We start from the raw sequence: 17,646 nt of genomic DNA, 5'->3' as shown, positions 1-17,646 counted from the left end.
CAAACTGAATAATTAGCTAAATATTTATTTTGGAGCTGAATAAATATTTAATTAATAATATGGTGAAAATATGAGTTTGAAAAATTAGCCCCCAACTTTCCGCGACAGGCTAAATAAACCAAATTATTTAACTTAAATTCATTTCTGACTGCAACTTTACAGGCGACGCCCTCAGTTCGGCTCTGTGACGTCACGACCCGACCCGTCCAGACCGGACCGTCTCAGAACCGAACTGAAAACCTACCCAGACGTTCAAACAGCTCATCGTCCAGCCAGCTGAGTGAAGTTGGATCGGATCCGCTCAGAACCAGGACGATTAACCCACACATGGCGACATGCTGCCCCCTGCTGGCCCCGGCGCCGAACTGCAGCGGGATCTGAAAACGTCTCCGTTTCTTCTTCAAACTGATCATTTATTCAGCAACATGCTGGTTGTTCACAGGGATAACCGGGCATATTCACAGAAAGTTCAGTGGAAGGAAAACATAACCCCAGCCTGGAGCAAGTCATGTTAAGCCACTCCAGAACCAGAGAAAACATCAGAACCACCTTATCTGGGCTGAGGAGAAAAGGAACTGTTACTGAACAGAACCTGGAAATTCTGGATACAAATCAATTTTATGGTGTGATGTGATATTCTAATGTTCTGGATCATCAGAACCAACAGAATCGATGATTTCTCGCTGAGGAACGGACTCCACTTTCTTCTTTTTCAACAGAACTCCTGACACCGATGTTCTGATTCATTAAACCGGATCCATTCAGACATGAAGCTGCATCAGAACCGGCCCAGAGGTTCAGAAGGGTCGGGTCCAGAGTTCTGGATCCAGAGCTTTGACCTGTTCTGGGCTTCATGGAGGTTCTTCTCTGTTCAGAAATAAAGTCTATTTATTTGGTTCTGATGAATTTTCTCCAGGTTCTGACCGGTTAAAACGGGCCGGAGTCCCAACAGAACCAGACGTTTGATGCTCAGACAGGCAGGACCGGCAGGAGGAGGTTCTACTGGGTTTATTGAAACATGGAATATTTACAGAACTTGTTCTGGATCAAATGGATCTCAGAGGGCAGAATCAGTTCTGATCGATTTTTCAACAGAAAATTTACAAAAAACTAAAACCAGAAAAAAAGAACCAAAACAAAAAAACAAGAATATAAAAACCGGGCCAGAGCTCCAGCTGCTGCTACTCCGACGGCCCGCAGAGCGTGGTCAGGCGGTTCTGTCAGAAACCACAGAAGAAGAGAATGATTCTGGGACGCAGAGACAGGAAGTGATGCAGAGGAAGTGATGGACCCACCTTCAGCAGCCGGATGCTCCTCAGCGCCGACTCGTCCAGCAGCGTCAGGTCCAGAGAGTCCATCTCACTGGCCAGCAGCTGGATGCTCTGAGGGTCAAAGGTCGGGTTACAGAGGGGCCGCGGTCCGTAGCTTCAGCTCATTAGCATGGCTAAACAAATACTTCCAGATTATTCTTAAAACGCATCAAAGTCTAAAATATTCATATATTAAATAAAATAAGATCACCTATTAATAATTCTCTTACTGAACAATAATTGTCATAATTTAAGTAGATTTTGAGTTGGACTCAGCCTGTAGCTACTGTCAGAGCGCCCTCTAGTGGACCAATCAGGGACAAAAACACATTTATTCTCATAATCGCATCTTTTCTGAGATTAAATGTGTTACAGGAATAAACGCCACGTGTTCATGGGAAACAGTTTATTACTCTTTTCTCTACTTTGATTATTGTACGTGCATTTACTGGACTTTTTTCAGAATCATTCCTGCAAAATGCAGTTAAATTGTTTTTATCTTTATTTCTTGTTATTCGCTTTAAATCATTTAATATTCATACGATTACAGCCACACACGGGACGAAAAAAGGAACAAGAATGTCCTCTGGATGTATTTCTGTTAGCACATGCGCTAATTAGCTGATGGTGACGGGACTCCAACACTCACCTCTCCGTTCCCGACTGGAACGTTGATGACGATGTCACTTCCTGCCTGGATGGGGGAGCCGTTGACCGACATGCTGAAGACCCGCTCCTTGTGGCGCGGGACTCTGACGGCGGGCGTCTTCGGCAGTCTGAGGAGGCAGAGCCATGAGGCCGACGCCACCACGCCGCGGCCCAGGTGAGTCTGACCAGGTGAGTCTGACCAGGTGAGACTGACCAGGTGAGTCTGACCAGGTGAGTCTTACCTGGGGTCGAAGCGCGGCGTGATGAGGGGGGTGGGGCCCATCATCAGGGAGGAGTCCAGCAGGTTCCTGGCGGGGGTCACCAGAGGCTTCCTGTTGGAGCTGAACACACAGGAAGCTCAGAGGGGCGGGGCCTAAAGGGGCGTGGCCTATACAGAGGGGGAGGAGTCAACACGCTCACCGTCTGATGGTGCTGCCCTCCTTGCTCATATCCAGAACCTTTGACCTCTTTGTTGTAGACGGGGGTTTTCTGGCGGTTCGGGTCTGAATCAGAACCAGAACCAAGACGTCGTCTCGTTACAACCAGAAACGGCTCCTGAATTTATTTCCAAGCTCTGACAGTTAAACGCTTTGATCAGTATGACGAGTAACAAAACGTCACATTTACTTCCCTACATAAACACAAAGCGTTCCCTCTGTTCTTCTGGACAACGGGGATCACAACAATGCTGCTTAAGGATATTTCTAAAGTAGCGACACAGAATCAGTGACTGATGACAAAACTGATCCTGAAGTGCTGGAGGAAGCGACTAAAACCGGCCCGACGAACCTTCCTGGTGGAGTTCAGGACGTTTTCGTTGCAGCCGGACTTTGCTCCACCTTTCTTCCTGGTGGCTGCAGGAGGAACCAGAACAGAATCAGCAGCAGACCTTTACCGGTCCAACAGAACCAGAGACTTTCACTGACTTTTCTTGACAGACTTGAGGAGGACGGCGTGGTCCTCCGCCACCACGCTCTCCAAGATGGCGGCCTCCTCTCGTCTCTGCTCAGAGGAAACGGCGTCGGGTTAGGACAGCCGGACCTTCAGGTGAGGAGAAGAGACGAAGAGTATGCTCACCTTTACATCGTCTACCTCTGCAGCGTTGGATTTGTCTGGATCTGCAGAGAGAACCGGAGCGATCAGAGCGAGACGGAGGAGGGCGGAGCTTCCTGACTGACGGGACTCACCGCCACAGAGCTGCAGCCAGTTCATCTGCCTCACGGCTCTGGGCAGCTTGATCAGAGCCATGTTGTAGCCGTTATCCACGTCCTTCAGCAGCTGGTTGATCCTCTCCCTCATCTGGCCCACTCTGGTCTTCACTGCACAGACAGCGCGGTGAAAAAGGAGGAGGAGGAGGAAGAAGAGGAAAAGGAAGAGGAGATCTCAGTTTCTCAGCGGGTCTAAGGAGTTCAGTGAAATGTGACATTAAGTTTATAATGGTTCACTAAAAACTGAAATAAAAACTGTAATTAAAGGAGAAAACTATAACTAAGTGATACTATGCTGTAGGTTTATTAAACATATTGTAATTAGATATAATATCCTTCATTTCTGAGTTTATGAATCCATTTATTAGCCTTTCAAACTGATGTGAAACTGTTATGTTTTCCTCCAGTTTCCATCAGCAAAATGTTCACTGCAGAAACTCCAGTCTATTATTAACTGAATACCTTTTTTGTAAATGATTTCTTCTGTCGAGTATTTTTTACCCAATCAATATAAACATAATCACCTAAAATGAACCAAAATATGAAAAAACTAAAACTATAACTAATAAAAGCTAACTGAAACTGAGCTACATTTAACTAATAAACCAAACAAACCCTCTCTAAAGACTAATTAAAAATAACTGAATTAGACAAAAAGTCACAACAAAATAAAACTAAACATAATAAAAAACCCAAAACTGTTATGATCCATCCGTCGCAGAGATTTAATCCCCACCAGCAGCTCTGGCCGGTTTGGACCTGCAGGTTCAGCAGACAGGAGGCATTTCACTCAGACGCAGCAGCTTCTCACCTTGAAGCTGCTAACACCTTTGCATGTTTCATTTTTATTTATTTTACCTCCTCTTTTAACGGCATATAGCCACATATCTTTGCTAACAGATTAAAAAGTACACCTAACATTCATTATGGTCTCATATTTAGTTTTTCAGCAAGGAGAAGTGAAAGTGATGGACAGCAGGAGACTGGAGAGGCTGGTTCATGTAATAAATTATTCTTCGGGTTCAAATTCACTTTATGAAGAACATTTAAAATAACACCAAGTTAACTGTATTAATTATACAGTTCAGACTGAGTTAAAAGGTTTGAAAGTGACTCAAATGGAAGCAGAGCCGTTTCCTGGCCTCTGCAGGTCCGAGAAAATCCCAGAAGGTAGGAAGAAAAGGAATCAACAGTGGGAAGGATTCAGCCCAAAAAGAATCGGATCATATATGGCCCTAAAACGGATCCGCTGTTCGTTAATTAATAGACATAGAAAATACTTTATATCTATTTTTCTGCAGATACCCTAGTGCAGCAGAATAACATGAGTTTCTAGTTATTTCCTGCAACTGGAGTCATACCTTCACTGTCGAAATCCTCCAGAAAAGCCTCCAGCTTAGCCGTTTTCGGGCTGTTTTTCCGCTGCTTTGTGGTTCTTTTCCTGGGAGCCATGTCTGCAGGACACGGAGTCAGCCATTAAACACACAACGGAGCTCGTTTTAACAGACAGAATAGACGTTAAGTGCATCAATATGGAGGGTTTAACGGTAGCAGCCGTTTCTCTCCGTTGGCTAGCATGTTAGCAGCACGAGAACCAGCTATTCATGAATGATTATCGGTCAACAGCTGAGTTCACAAAACTCACATCATCTCAAAACATCTTAGGAAATCTAACTACCAACCACATAACATTTTATTGAAGAGTACAATACCTGAAAATCAACGTCTCTTTTCTAAGACTGCTCTCCCTCCTTTTCCCTGCAGTTTTCAAATCTCTGTGATGGGAGTGACCGAATCATCCCCTCAGCCAATCAGAGCCCACGTTTGTCCTTCATGATCAGAAAGCGTTTATCGCGATTGGTTTGTTTTCATGCTGCATTTAATTGTACATATGAACTCGGAATTTCGTCCATATCGTGTTGTGCACATTTTGCTGATAATAATTTGTTTTTAAGATTTTAAACCATTTCAAAGAAAAGAAACGTGTAAAGACAACTGCTAAAATTTAACAAAAATTAAGTATAACAGTAAAATAGCTTGGAAATGGTGAAGGATATTATTTATGAAATATTAAATAAAACGTTTAGGATATTGGAAAATGTACCGGACGCACAGTTCCTTTGTAGAAAATAGCTCTTTGGGTCAAATTCAAACCTAGAGTTTTTCTGTTTGGGATTTCAAGGTGTTCCAGAAATTGAATATTTTACAGAAAAGAAAATTCAAGTTGTTGATTTTCCACTTTTAAGGTACATTGAAGGTACCACAAATTATTGTTTACATCAGCAGACCGGAAACGGTTTGAAGCGTCATGGCGAACGCGTGTTGCAGCTTGGTGGCTTAAAGACGGGAAGAATTTGGGTTTTTAAATCTTAGCTGAACCCTGCATTGAGCTCCGGTCAGTTAATAATTTGACCTTTAACCTTTATGTAAATCTGAAACATTGTGGTATTATTTCCTTTCTCTTGTGGGCTCGTGTCTGCTTTAATAGTGAATTGACCATGAACTTTGTCGGCCAGATGTCCCTGCAGGGGGCGGTCAGGAGGAGCTTCATGGCTCTCCAGGACCAGCGGGCGGCGTGGAGGAGCGTGCTGGGGGAGTGCGACCCCCTTATGGAGTCTCTGGGGAACCTGGGGCAGCAGATGAAGGCTCTATCCCGGGTCCGGGTCTCCGACACGCCGCTCAGGGCGTTCCCGGACCTCCAGGAGCGGCTGCAGTTCCAGCTGCTGCAGGCTGTGGACCTGCTGCTGCAGAGACTCAGGGACAGGATGTGAGTGGACCATCAGGACTGACTGGGACACCCAGATGTCCCCTAGAATAAGTAAACCACAGGTTATAATGATTTAAGTGGTTACTGACACCTAGTGGCCGTGTTGGAGATAACAATGAGGAAAAGAATATTCCTGAAGATCTTTGATCCTCTCATTCAGCAATCAGCAGACATTATTGATCATATTAATAACAGAAATCAATAACCTGGTCAGTAAATTAAATATAGAAGTCCTAAAACAGCGGTGTTCAGAGTGTGGCCCCTTAGAGGGGTTTTGTGTGGCCCTCGACCGCAGCTCAAAACTGGCACAAACTGGGCTTTCTGTAGTTCGTTTTGCAAGTGAATTTTTTCTTGCTCTAAAAAAAACTATTGTAGAAACAACACAATGTACTCGTCTTTATCAAACATGTTTTTTGGGGGGATTTGCTTTAATTTCAACATCATCACAAACATCCAGTGACTTTGGTGCACCAATAGTAAACTCTGCTATTTAAATGTAGAGTTTCTGAAGAACAAGCGACTCATCCTGTCATTGTTCCTGAGAATAAACCCAAAAAACAATCGATGACAGGAAAAACCTCAATATTCAGGATAATGTTAGCAGGTTTTTAATTTAGAAAAAAGCCAAACCTGTGAGCTTGTTTCAGATCAGCAACTCCCTTTTCTACAGAAATCAAACTTCTTTATTCTATTAAATATTGTGTTGTTTATTTTTGTCCAGGTAAAAGTAAAACATCAATTTTTTATCAAATTAAAAAAAAAAATTTTGTTGCCCTAAATTACTTTCAAATGGACAGTTTTGGTCCAGATGTCAAATAGTTTGTACACCCTGATCCTGCTTCACACCCGGTTTATCCTGCAGCCGTCCCTCAGACTGGACCCAACTGCCTGGATCTGGTTCTGGACCTCATCAGTGATTAGATGAATGTTAGCCACCTAGCTGTGACCTCTGACCTCCTGAGCTTCTACACTGCAAAAACACAATTTCTGTCAATTACAGATTACACAATTACAATTTCAGGTAATTTCTGTCTAGTGTTTCCCTTCTGCCACCTGGATTGTATCTCTGGGTGATTAACAGGATCTGCAGCACCTGATGGTCCTGCACTCATTTGATCAGCTGTTCTGGAACAGAGGCTCATCTAGAACATGCAGAGCAGGGGGGCTGAGGACCAGGGTGGAGAAACACGGGTCTAGACCAAACCTGGTAATGTTCTGTGTAATCTAAAGACATCAGCAGGACCTTCAGCTGACGGTCCGTTCTGATTGGTTGTCTCCTCCAGGTCCCGCCTCCAGGCCATCAGGGACTCCGTTGGCGGCCATGTTTCTGCCGTCCTGCAGCTCTACCAGGACTCCGCAGACAGTCTGGATGTTGCCGTGGCGACGCAGCGCTCCTCTGTCGCTCCATCGCTCGCCGACATGTTGGAGTGGCTTCAGGACGCCGAGCGTTTCTACAGACGGCAGTATCCTTCCTGCTCTCCGTGAGGCGTTTGAGTGCCGTAGGGTTTGTGAGTTCTCCTGAACGCTTGGCCAGGTTCCTGCAGAGGAAGACTCTGCTGCTGACGCTGAGGCGGGACGATCGCGCGCAGCTGGAGGGCGCGGCCAACGCCTGGAGGAGTCTGGACTCTCCTGATGCAGAGCAACAAATCACAGGTGAGGTCATCACTCACCTGAGTCATGAACCTATGGCAAGTTAATTAAAGGGCCAGTATCATGTAACATCATCATGTTGTATCGTTATTACCTGGAGTGTTTCTGATTCATGTTTGAGAAATACTTTAATCTCCATGGCAACCATTCAGCTGTCCAAAACACCTGGTGGACCTAACCTAGTGTGGAAGCTTCAATTCAAGATGTCTGCAAGAAATGACTGACTATCTGAAACGTCTCAGATATAAGCAGTTAAATTGTGACGAGTCATGAAGTAGATTTAACATATCTAACTTTCTGTTCTAGAAAATACTCAAAATGCCAAAACTGTAAACATTTTGCACTTAAGATAAAAAAACAAATTTATCTTTGAATCTGTTCTACCAGAACTCCTCTAGTTTTCTGGTTCATATTCTGCAGAAAATCTATTAATCACATTTTAAATCCAATTATCAGTCAATAATTAATCATCAGTATTGGTAGTAGGGCAAGAAGAAAGGCCTGATGTTGACTTATTTAGCTGCAGATGATCAAACATTCACTAAAAGATGGAATGCTTTTTACATTTTAGGCAATAAAATGTTTATTATCTAATCCAAAAATAAATTAGGAAAAATTTCTTTATATGCAATTTTATATGTTTCTAATATTGAATAAATAAGCTTAAGTGGTTAAATGAAACATCTGAAAATCGATCCCTGAAAGGAACGTTAGTTTGAGCCCTAAAATGCTGATATGTTAAATTATCATTCAGGTTGGTGGTGATGGAGCCGCGTAGCGTCCAAACTGGACACCTGGAGTGTAATTACAGAAAGGCAGACGAAACCGATTATATGCTAAAACGGCCTGCCATATGAAACTCTCTGTCTCCTTGCAGATAATCTGTGCAGACTGGCCTTCTTCCTGGAGGCCCAGTGATCCGACCTCAGACCCGCTACTGGATCAGAACCGGCTGAACTGATCGGACCCAGAAAGAGACACGGCTTCAGGTCTGAGCTGGTTTATTGGACCACAGCACACGCTGACACATCAGGGATGAACACAAACCAGAGAAACGGATCAGGAACCGGGAACGATCCCAACGCACTGCAAAAACACAAAATATTACCAAGAATTTCTGTCTAGATTCTCCTGCAGAAATAAATCAATTAATCGCATCATAAATTATAATAATTTCTATTCTGATGGAAATGATGCAGTTTTGTTTAAAGAGATTTTATAATCCATTTGTTTATTTATTGTTTTGTGTTTTTTTAATATTTAACATATCTCCTAGCACAAGTCTTTAGTGTTCTTTTAATAAAATTAAAATTAATTTATCAATTATTTAACTTAGAAATGGTGTGTCACAATAACAAATCTTATTGGACGATAAATTATCCCAGAAGTTACTGCGATAAACGATAATATTATAAAATTATGGCATAATAATGCAAGAACACACTCTGAGAGATAAATAAACTTTAAATTCAAACAAACATTCAACACTGGAGCTGGAAGACGATTTAAATATTCACAAAAAATAAACAAAACAAATAAAATCAGTTATTAAAAAAAACACCAAGCTGAATAATTTTATCATCCAGTTTTAGGTAGAAAGAGAAAAACCAAGCAAATGAAAATTACTTGTCATTTTAATTTATCAAGCGATTAATAGATTTATCGTTTATCACAATATTTTCTGGGATAATTTATCGCATCATTTGTTATTGTGACAGACGGAGTTGGAAGTTGGTTCAGTTTTAATCCAAGGGAACCAAAAAACGAGACGAAATCACTTGAGTTTCAGCAGCGAGAGGAAGAACTCTTCTTCCTCCTCCTCTTCCTCCTGCTCTTCCTCCTCCTCTTCCTCCTCCTCTTCCTCCTGCTCTTCTTCCTCTTCCTCCTGCTCTTCTTCCTCTTCCTCCTCCTGCTCTTCTTCCTCTTCCTCCTCCTGCTCTTCTTCCTCTTCCTGCTCTTCCTCCTCCTGCTCTTCTTCCTCCTGCTCTTCCTCCTCCTCTTCCTCCTGCTACACGTACTCCTTCATCGGCAGGCTGTTGGAGGCAATGGGCTTCGGCGGCTCCGGCGAGTTGGCGAAGCTCCTGCCGATGTACCCTCGGCGGTAGCGGCCGCCGCGCTCCATCAGCGGGCAGGTGCTGCTCAGGACGGCGCCGCTGATCATCAGGATGACGGCGGCGGCCCAGCCCAGGTAGATGGCCTGGCCCAGCTCCCGCTTGTGCATGATGGGAACGTTGGGGTTGTAGAAGTCCTGCACCACGGTGTTGGCGGTCCAGGAGACGGGGATGAGGACGCACAGCCCCGTCAGGATGAAGAGGACGCCGCCGGCCAGCGCGATGCCGGCCTTGGCGCGGCGGTCGTCGCCTGCGCAGGTGGTGCACTTCATGCCGCAGCAGGACACGGTGCAGGACAGCCAGCCCATGAAGATGGCGAGGCACATGAGGGCGCGCGCCGCCTGGATGTCGGGCGGCAGCGCCAGCATGGAGTCGTAGGTCTTGCACTGCATGTGTCCGGTGGTCTGGTACACGCAGTTCATCCAGATTCCCTCCCACTTCATCTCTGACGTCAGGATGTTGTTCCCGATGAACGCCGACACCTTCCACTGCGGCAGCGCCGTCACGGTGATGGCCATGATCCAGCCCGTCACCGCGCAGGTGAAGCTGATCAGCTGCATCCCCGTGTTCACCATGGCAACGGACTCTTCTGGAACGTCTGCTGGGAACTCTGGTCGGATTGGTTCTGGCTGCTCTACGGTCCACAGGCGGCCATGTTCAGGTTCTCCTCCGGACCCGTCCGGACATCCTGGCCCCGGTCAGAACCCTGATCCGACTGTCTGTTGCTCGGGTGACAGAACCTGATCCGACCCGCTGCCGTCACTCCAACAGTGAAACCAGGCTGCGGCTCTGGCCTCGGCCTTGATCCGGGTCAGAACCGCCGGCTTCAGGGTCCAGAGTCAGTCCTGCTGAAGAAATTCCCGGTTTTCCAGATCCTGAACGGAGCCGGCTGCAGCTGGAGGGTCTGCTGGGAACAAAGAGTCCGTCTGAACGGAGAGCGGCCCCTCCCCCGGCGCCGAGCCCTGACGGGTCAGACGGGCTTCAGACGGCTGGACGGACGGATTGGGTCTGGAAACACGGACACGGAGCTGCTGATAAACATTTACTCCATGAATTAAAGATGGAGGCTTCGAGGTTCTGCTGCTCGGGTTTCCTTTCTCCGGTTGCCGGCCGGCTCCTCGGTAACCGTGGCCATGGCAACCGGAGGCGGTAAACAGGCCAGGAGTAAGGAAGGTGCTTTTTGTTTCTCCAGGGAAATATTCAACGTTCCCCCAGTCAGAGGATCCAGGATGGAGGTTCTGGTTCTGAGAGCGAGTCTCTGTGTGTGTGTGTGTGTGTGTGTGTGTGTGTGTGTGTGTGTGTGTGTGTGTGTGTGTGTGTGTGTGTGTGACCTTCTGCCAGAGGTCAACTGGATTTATTTTTGGTTTTCAGCCTGGTTCTTTTTGTTTTTTTGAAGGATAAATTAGTTTCCATAAACGTCATAATTCATTTAATTTGTTGATTTATTTTTCAGTTCCAGTGTTAAATGTTCATGAGAATTTAAAGTTTTCTGATCTTTGAGAATCTGCTCTTGCATTTTTATATCACTGGAAAATGGTCTCAAAACAACAATATTATCCTTTATCGCCACATTTATTACCAGAAAAATGTGTAACTATAACAGGCTTATGAACCAACTAATGTTTCTAAATATAGATTTAATAACAAATGCAGGTTTTTTTAAATCTTCTTTTCCCCTGAAATATTTGTTTTGAATTTCAACATACAATAAAAATACCAGAAATATGTTCTGATCTATTTGTTGGAAATTATATGAATTATTGAATGTATTGATCCATTAATTTTGCTGGTATGTTTAATCTCTGGAGGATGCTGCTGATCAGTAGTATCTGTTTGAAAAGTCAGAAATCCAGAAGTTTCATCATTTCTTTGAGTTTATCTCAGTTAAAGTTTTGCTTTAAAATTTTCTCTTCATTTAAATGGCATCAATTTAACGCAACATGCAGACATTAAGGTAGTGATAATAGGTCAGTGGAATATGACCATTTATGTCTTCAGGAACAATAATCTCTGGTCAACATTGAAGCCACATGAACAGAGTAATTATTGAAATTCCTTGAGCTCCATTTTTTCTATAGTTTTAAAGTGCTTATAAGAAAATATGGACATGTATTTGTCTTCAAAATATTACTTTTAGTACAAGTACGTTGTAAGTAAAACGTCAGTGCCAGCTATTCCTGACGCCAAGCGGCAGGGGGAGCTGTTGTAATAAATGACAATTAGTTTTGTTTTGGTATTTACTTTGTTAAACGCTGTAAATCACATGTTTTTGATCAGACTGGAGCTCTGCTGTGTTTTGGAAAATATATATATATATATATATATTATAAATGATTTTATATCTAAACCCTTTTGAAGGTGGTCTCACGACAGAATTTTTTTTTACTACTTCCGGTTTTCCAGTCGGACGTATTTGCATAAACAGCAGCAGAAAGAGGAAGGAAGAAGAAGAAGAAGCTGCAGGAGCGGCATATTTATAATAACACCGGGATAGTGGGAGCAGAAAGAGTTGATTCTTAGCAGCAGCAACTCTGATAAACTTTCACTCCGAACTATTCAACACACGAAGAAGAAGGAGCCTGTAAGACTGAACTCAGGACAAATTTACCCGCTCATCAGCTGATTTCTGCGAGAAAGGTGAGCTTCCGGTCCGACATGTTGACCTCAGGTGTGCTCTGTGTCCTGCAGAGTCAAATGATTGCCGGCAGGTGAGCCGCTGGCCCACCCAGGGAAACCAGACCAGTCCAACAGAACCGGGACCAGTTACACAGCCATAAACCTGCGGTACCGCAGAGTTCAGAGTGGGAAAGGAGAAATGATTCAGGAATTCATGAAAAAGTCGCTGCCTGTGTTCAGAACTATATTAGTAATTTCTGTTCCGGTTCTAGATTCATTTAAAATGTATTAGTAAAGTAGAGGAAGGAATATAAACGGAGTTTCTGTAGAAACTGGAGAGGTTCTGGCGGGTCCAAGACATCAGAACCTTCAGCTCGGTAGTTTGTTTACATTCCAGTTGATCAATAAATTAATCATAGAAATCCATTATAAACAGTAAATATAATGGACCTGAAGACTAACTTATTGGTACCAGAATTTTATGGTGTTAAAATAAATAAAATGGAAAATCAAGTTAGAAAAAAGAAAATGATTATCAGCTTTAATAAAACGAAAAATGGAGGAGATGGAAAAAACGCTGCATGAAAAAAGAAAATAATTCACAGAAAGACAAGAGATGAGAACAGGGCTGAACAGAACATAATCCATCATCATGAAGAATGTGAGATTATAGATTATTTAGATCAGATTACTGCATCAGAAATATGAGGAAGAAAAAATAAAGTGATTGTAGGAGAGACAAGACATTTAATTTACTGGCTGGTGAAAACTCAGGATTAAATGTCTTGGTCTAAAATTTAATATTTATTAGAGATACAGAATATGTCAACATTATTAACATCATGGATCCAATCAGTGAAACTGGCTGATAGTAAAGACATTTACTTCCGTCTTGTGACCATTTATTTTGTGGTGGTTTGATGTTTGTCTGGTCATCTGACAGTAATGAGGATGCAGCAAAGAATTATGGGTATTTAACTGAAGCAGTGAAGGCGGTGTGATCACTTTTACAAGGGGTAAAGAAATGTGTATAATATTTTCCATATTTTACCGTCATTTCGCCAGATTTCAATTCACTCATCTGACGAGTGGGTGGAGACATTTTCAGCGTTGCACACAGAGCACGTCTGACTGTGACCTCTGACCTGGACTCTGAGCTAAATGCATCTCGTTTTCCCAGAGACATTTACTTCAGTCCAAGCAGACGCAAAGATCACGTCCATGTTCATAATTTAAGTGTGATTGTTAAGCTTATAGCTGCTGCGATCAGTCAAAACCTTCCTAATGTTTATCTTGGATTAAAGGGCCAGTGTCACGTCAACGCCGCTTTGTTTTTATCGTTCCTTCAGGTTTTCATGTTTTTCCCTCATCAGAAACAAACCTGCAGTGTTGCTTTGATTCTTTCATGTATGTTTGAGAAATCCTTTAATCTCCATGGCAACCGTTCAGCTTCAAACGCCTGGGTGGACCTAACCCCGCCTTTGAGTCTTAGCTCCTCCCCCACTCAGCCATGTTGGGATGACTTCCTGGAGGCGGAGCTTCTTAAAGAGACAAAGGCCCAATTTCAAGGCACTAAATCAGGAAGTCAAATTTGATACATATAGCAGTTTTTATACCCCCTTTAACACATTTATATGATGGGATGCCTGGGTCCAGTGACGCTATGGTCCAGAACCCAGACCAGTTGGTGGCAGTAATGACCCAGTTTGCCACCAAGAAGGAGAAGGGGAACCGCCGGGTGTTCAGAGTCCCAGGTGAAGGTCACAAGAAGGACGTCAGGCTTTGTCTGAAGCAGCTGGACCAGTTAAACCAGTAGAGGTCCAATATGGACCAGGTGTTCCCAGCTGCTCCCCTGCTGGTCTGACTCTGGATGCGTCTCTGTGTTCCTGCTGCTCAGGGGAACCTCGGCAGGATGCTGGAGCAGCAGGCCGACCGGGTCATGGAGCTGTCGGAGTGGAGCCAGCGCTGGCAGGAGAACAAGATCGGCTTCCATCAGCCGGAGGTCCACAGGTAACCGTGGCGACTGCGTGTCCGGAGAGCCAGCTGGGTCAGAACTCAGCTGAGTTTGAACCAATCAGAACCTGAATGTCTCCCATGTCTAACAGCATGCTGCAGATGAACTACGAGGCGGTGGTGAACGGACGGAGCGGCGTCCGGTGGTTCTTCCCTCTGTGTGGGAAAGCTGTGGACATGAAGTGGTAGGAACCTGGTCTGGTCAGATCCGGTTCGGTCCGGTTCGTGTTCATCAGCTGGCTGTGTCTGACCCGGCTCAGGTTGGCGGATCTGGGTCACTCGGTGGTCGGCGTGGAGTTTTCAGAGATGGCCATCAGACAGTTCTTCCAGGAGAACAACATGACGTTCAGCGAGGAGGACGTCCCCGCCGTCCCCGGAGCCAAAGTCTTCCAGGTGGGTCGACCCGGAACCGGAGTGGCTGTTTGGGTTCATTCAGTCTGACTGGTTTTCTCCCAGTACAGTTGTCTGACTGGTTTCCAGTTTATCTCCAGAGATGATCTGGAACTCAACAGGTTTAACTTCTGATGCCGGCGGTTCTGCAGGATGCAGGTCATTCTGTGAGGTGCAGAAAGTTCTGTAGATGGTCTGCAGCATCCAGCTGGTCCTCCTGCTGGTCCTCCTTCCTGCTGGTCCTCCTGCTGGTTCTCCTTCCAGCTGGTTCTCCTTCCTGCTGGTCCTCCTGCTGGTTCTCCTTCCAGCTGGTCCTCCTGCTGGTTCTGTTCTGGTGTTCCTCCTGTCATAACAGCAGATCTCCCTCTGGTGGTTTTATTCTGTCCAGAACTCGGAGGGCAGCGTGTCCCTGTACCAGTGTGACCTGTTCAGCTTCTCCAGGTGAGTTGTCCTGCTGGACGTCCAGGGAGACGTCGGCTGTCTCTGAGCGGTTCTGTGTTGTGCTGCAGCGCCGTGGCGGGTCAGTTCGGGGCGATCTGGGACAGAGGCTCTCTGGTGGCCATCAACCCCCGGGACAGGGACCGGTGAGTCCAAACGGTCCCCGCGTTCCTGAGCGTTCCTCAGCGTCTCCCGGTCCTGACGTGTCCTCCGTCCTGCAGGTACGCGGCTCTGATCGTCTCTCTGATGGCTCCAGACTGCAGATACCTGCTGGACACGCTGCTCTACAATCCAGAGCTCTATAAAGGTGGGTTACCATGGAAACCGTAAGACGTGACGTCATGCTGTGGCGCTCATCGTGTCTGTCCTGCAGGTCCTCCGTTCTTCGTCCCCGATGAACAAGTCCAGAGTTTGTTTGGTGAGTCTGAGCTCCATCCTGGACCAGGAAGTAGCCTGATCCCAGCAGCAGGTCCTGGGTATTTACTGGGACGGCTTGTTGTTGTGTTGCAGGCAGCAGGTGTGACGTGAAGCTGCTGCAGTCTGTGGACGCACTGACAGACCGACAGAGGGCCTGGGGTCTGGACGCTCTGACGGAAAACGTCCACCTCCTCACCCTGAAGGCGGCGAACTGACGTCCGACCCGGTCCGACCCGGTCCACTGACCTGCTCCGGTTCTCCTGTCAGCCACGCAATAAAGCTGCTTTTTAAACAGAGTTCCTGCTGTTCTGTCACTTCTTCAAACCTAACAGAATTGGTCTCCATCAACTCTTCTAAGTTTGTGCTGCTTTTGCTTTGAACATAAAAACAAAAACTGAAAGGTCAACCAGCCGAGTCCAACATCGGCGTCAAACGATTCTGCAGCAAAACTTTACGTGTACCGCTGTCATTTTAAAGAGATTAATAAAATAGTTTCCAGAGGTCAACCAGTCCACCGGCTCACATTTACAAAATCAAACACATTTAGTGTTAATCAGGAAGTCATTGATGTTTGTGCAGCAAAAAAATGTATTTGTGCTGCGTTTGTTCTGAAGATTTTAATTTTGATGAAGTTTTTTCTTAATATCTTTAAAATGGAAGCAGCACAAACAAACATTTGACACCAGTTTTGTTTCACTTTGAAGAAGCTTGGAGGAAAACCGTCTCGGGTCGGGTTGGACCGGTTCCATCCAGATCCAGTCTGAAGGTGGAGACCAGAGAGATCATCTTCATCATCATCAGTGAAGGTGATGAAGCTCGGACATGTGTGAGCGTAAGCCCCGCCCCCAGGTCTGCTCTGCCTCACCTGCTGCAGCAGAAGGAGCTTTGTGTCCTATTTGGCTGAGGAATCTGGGACAGAGGAGCTAATCTCCAGGAGGAAGAGAAGGGATGAGGAAGGGCAGGCTGGGGGAGGAGCTTCAGGAGAAACGATTCAAAGATCAGGATCTACTGGAGATCCAGAGTGAAGCTCACAGATCTCAGAGATCCTGCTGAGACCAAACAGGTGAGATCCGTTCAGACTGCAGTTCTGTTCCCCGACCAGCAGGGGGAACCATCGCCTGCCGGTGAGAGGAGGAGCAGTATGGAGATGAACTGGGCTCATAATGTCCGACAACAAAAACAAAAAACTAATTTTAAACATTTTCTTAGCTATGTTGCATTATTATATATAGTGGGTCGAAAAAAATATTTTTGACTAAGTTTCAAACATAAAAGACTTGAAACGTATTGGATCATAAAGTCTTGGGAAAAAATTAAACTGAAACAAAATATTTGAATTTGAAAATAAAAAGTTCAAAACTGCTCTTCAATTTCAGATTTTTTTTTTCTTTCAAGTTTCCAAATTGTTTTCAGTAATTTTATTAAATTACGTGACCTGGTGGAGCTACAATGGGGCCAAACAGCTTGAAAAAAACAATCAATGAGGCTGGAAAAAAAAAATTCATTTGAAACTTCAAAGAAATGTTACGAAACTTAAAGATTCAAAACCTTTCTTCAGTTTTATTTTACTCTGTTTTTTTTGTTTGTTTGTTTGTTGTGATCTTATGAAACTATATTGAGATCAAAAAGCTTGTAATTTGAAAAAAGTAAACAAATAAAAGATTTCACTTTTTTCTTCAGTTTAAAATCTATTTGTGAGTTTTAAGGCTTTTTTACACATCTTCAGCATTTTTTATTTGTTTGTTACAAACTTTATGGCCCCATAGCTCCACAGCCCCACCTGTACATGACTCCTCTGGAGGACGTTCACCTCCTGAAAGCTGCAGCAGGAGGAGCCACCAGAAGGCCTCCAGCTGGGAGGAGAAGCTCAGAGAATCCAGAGACTCTCTGCTGGAGTTTCAGCAGATTTATTGTTCTGGTTCTGGTTCCGACTCCAAGCTGTTGAGTCTGGGTCACACAGATGGTCTCAGGTCTCACCTGCTGTCCCTCTGCGCATGCTCAGTGACGGTGAGCTCAGCAGATAGAGGCTGCAATCCCTACTAATACCTGCTGGGTGTGGTAGAACAGTCCCCGCCCGG

At 44.9% G+C, this 17,646-nt stretch overlaps 4 protein-coding genes across 10 annotated transcripts; 2 read left to right on the top strand and 2 right to left on the bottom strand.

Moving 5' to 3' along the window:
• Window positions 1-993: 993 nt before the first annotated feature.
• On the bottom strand, window positions 994-4,990 carry cdca8 (cell division cycle associated 8). 2 transcript variants are annotated; one of them, XM_007560074.2, is made up of 11 exons: window positions 4,879-4,990; window positions 4,528-4,620; window positions 3,146-3,277; window positions 3,036-3,076; window positions 2,885-2,960; window positions 2,748-2,812; window positions 2,379-2,461; window positions 2,201-2,299; window positions 1,960-2,086; window positions 1,296-1,382; window positions 994-1,217 (listed from the first exon to the last, which is right to left on the bottom strand). In XM_007560074.2, exons 2-11 carry the CDS (start codon window positions 4,616-4,618, stop codon window positions 1,182-1,184), a joined length of 837 nt encoding a protein of 278 aa, XP_007560136.1. In that variant the 5' UTR covers window positions 4,619-4,620; window positions 4,879-4,990; the 3' UTR covers window positions 994-1,181. The 2 variants fall into 2 exon arrangements, with proteins under 2 accessions (XP_007560136.1, XP_016530826.1); XM_016675340.1 differs by having other exon boundaries at window positions 2,201-2,290.
• Window positions 4,991-5,341: 351 nt separating this feature from the next.
• Window positions 5,342-9,690, top strand: airim (AFG2 interacting ribosome maturation factor). Of its 3 annotated transcripts, none has more exons than XM_007560073.2 (5): window positions 5,342-5,561; window positions 5,683-5,933; window positions 7,217-7,396; window positions 7,468-7,586; window positions 8,461-8,909. In XM_007560073.2, the coding sequence occupies exons 2-5, from the start codon at window positions 5,683-5,685 to the stop codon at window positions 8,499-8,501; spliced, it is 591 nt and encodes a 196-aa protein (XP_007560135.1). In that variant the 5' UTR covers window positions 5,342-5,561; the 3' UTR covers window positions 8,502-8,909. The 3 variants fall into 3 exon arrangements, 2 of the variants coding, with proteins under 2 accessions (XP_007560135.1, XP_007560134.1); XR_001663083.1 differs by lacking the exon at window positions 5,342-5,561 and adding an exon at window positions 9,616-9,690 and having other exon boundaries at window positions 5,650-5,933; window positions 8,461-8,572; XM_007560072.2 differs by lacking the exon at window positions 5,342-5,561 and having other exon boundaries at window positions 5,650-5,933.
• Window positions 9,501-14,392, bottom strand: cldn35 (claudin 35). The gene is made up of 2 exons (XM_016675345.1): window positions 14,382-14,392; window positions 9,501-10,950 (listed from the first exon to the last, which is right to left on the bottom strand). Exon 2 carries the CDS (start codon window positions 10,267-10,269, stop codon window positions 9,592-9,594), a length of 678 nt encoding a protein of 225 aa, XP_016530831.1. The 5' UTR covers window positions 10,270-10,950; window positions 14,382-14,392; the 3' UTR covers window positions 9,501-9,591.
• Window positions 11,507-15,864, top strand: LOC103143498 (probable thiopurine S-methyltransferase). 4 transcript variants are annotated; one of them, XM_016675343.1, is made up of 10 exons: window positions 11,507-12,331; window positions 14,020-14,064; window positions 14,209-14,320; window positions 14,416-14,508; window positions 14,584-14,716; window positions 15,102-15,154; window positions 15,223-15,297; window positions 15,373-15,458; window positions 15,525-15,569; window positions 15,662-15,864. In XM_016675343.1, the coding sequence occupies exons 3-10, from the start codon at window positions 14,223-14,225 to the stop codon at window positions 15,781-15,783; spliced, it is 705 nt and encodes a 234-aa protein (XP_016530829.1). In that variant the 5' UTR covers window positions 11,507-12,331; window positions 14,020-14,064; window positions 14,209-14,222; the 3' UTR covers window positions 15,784-15,864. The 4 variants fall into 4 exon arrangements, with proteins under 4 accessions (XP_016530829.1, XP_007560132.1, XP_016530830.1 ...); XM_007560070.2 differs by lacking the exon at window positions 14,020-14,064 and having other exon boundaries at window positions 11,508-12,331; window positions 14,208-14,320; XM_016675344.1 differs by lacking the exon at window positions 11,507-12,331 and having other exon boundaries at window positions 14,020-14,070.
• Window positions 15,865-17,646: the final 1,782 nt, after the last annotated feature.

Source organism: Poecilia formosa, unplaced genomic scaffold (genome assembly GCF_000485575.1).
Source record: "Poecilia formosa unplaced genomic scaffold, Poecilia_formosa-5.1.2 Scaffold112, whole genome shotgun sequence".
NCBI lineage: Eukaryota > Metazoa > Chordata > Actinopteri > Cyprinodontiformes > Poeciliidae > Poecilia > Poecilia formosa.
The sequence above is the reverse complement of the archived record's forward strand: the minus strand, read 5'-3'. Positions and strand labels throughout refer to the sequence as shown.

What these genes read in the sequence shown, in the direction of transcription:
- LOC103143498 (XM_016675343.1), top strand. Translation starts at nt 14,223, where the DNA reads ATGCTGGAGCAGCAGGCCGACCGGGTCATGGAGCTGTCGGAGTGGAGC. An exon ending in CATCAGCCGGAGGTCCACAG is followed by an intron (nt 14,321 to 14,415) that starts GTAACCGTGGCG and finishes CATGTCTAACAG; the next exon opens with CATGCTGCAGATGAACTACG. An exon ending in AACCCCCGGGACAGGGACCG is followed by an intron (nt 15,298 to 15,372) that starts GTGAGTCCAAAC and finishes TCCGTCCTGCAG; the next exon opens with GTACGCGGCTCTGATCGTCT.
- cldn35 (XM_016675345.1), bottom strand. Translation starts at nt 10,269, where the DNA reads ATGGTGAACACGGGGATGCAGCTGATCAGCTTCACCTGCGCGGTGACG.
- cdca8 (XM_007560074.2), bottom strand. Translation starts at nt 4,618, where the DNA reads ATGGCTCCCAGGAAAAGAACCACAAAGCAGCGGAAAAACAGCCCGAAA. An exon ending in TCCTGAACTCCACCAGGAAG is followed by an intron (nt 2,462 to 2,747) that starts GTTCGTCGGGCC and finishes GTTCTGATTCAG; the next exon opens with ACCCGAACCGCCAGAAAACC. An exon ending in GAGGGCAGCACCATCAGACG is followed by an intron (nt 2,300 to 2,378) that starts GTGAGCGTGTTG and finishes CTGTGTGTTCAG; the next exon opens with CTCCAACAGGAAGCCTCTGG.
- airim (XM_007560072.2), top strand. Translation starts at nt 5,665, where the DNA reads ATGAACTTTGTCGGCCAGATGTCCCTGCAGGGGGCGGTCAGGAGGAGC. An exon ending in GAGCGTTTCTACAGACGGCA is followed by an intron (nt 7,397 to 7,467) that starts GTATCCTTCCTG and finishes ACGCTTGGCCAG; the next exon opens with GTTCCTGCAGAGGAAGACTC. An exon ending in TGCAGAGCAACAAATCACAG is followed by an intron (nt 7,587 to 8,460) that starts GTGAGGTCATCA and finishes GTCTCCTTGCAG; the next exon opens with ATAATCTGTGCAGACTGGCC.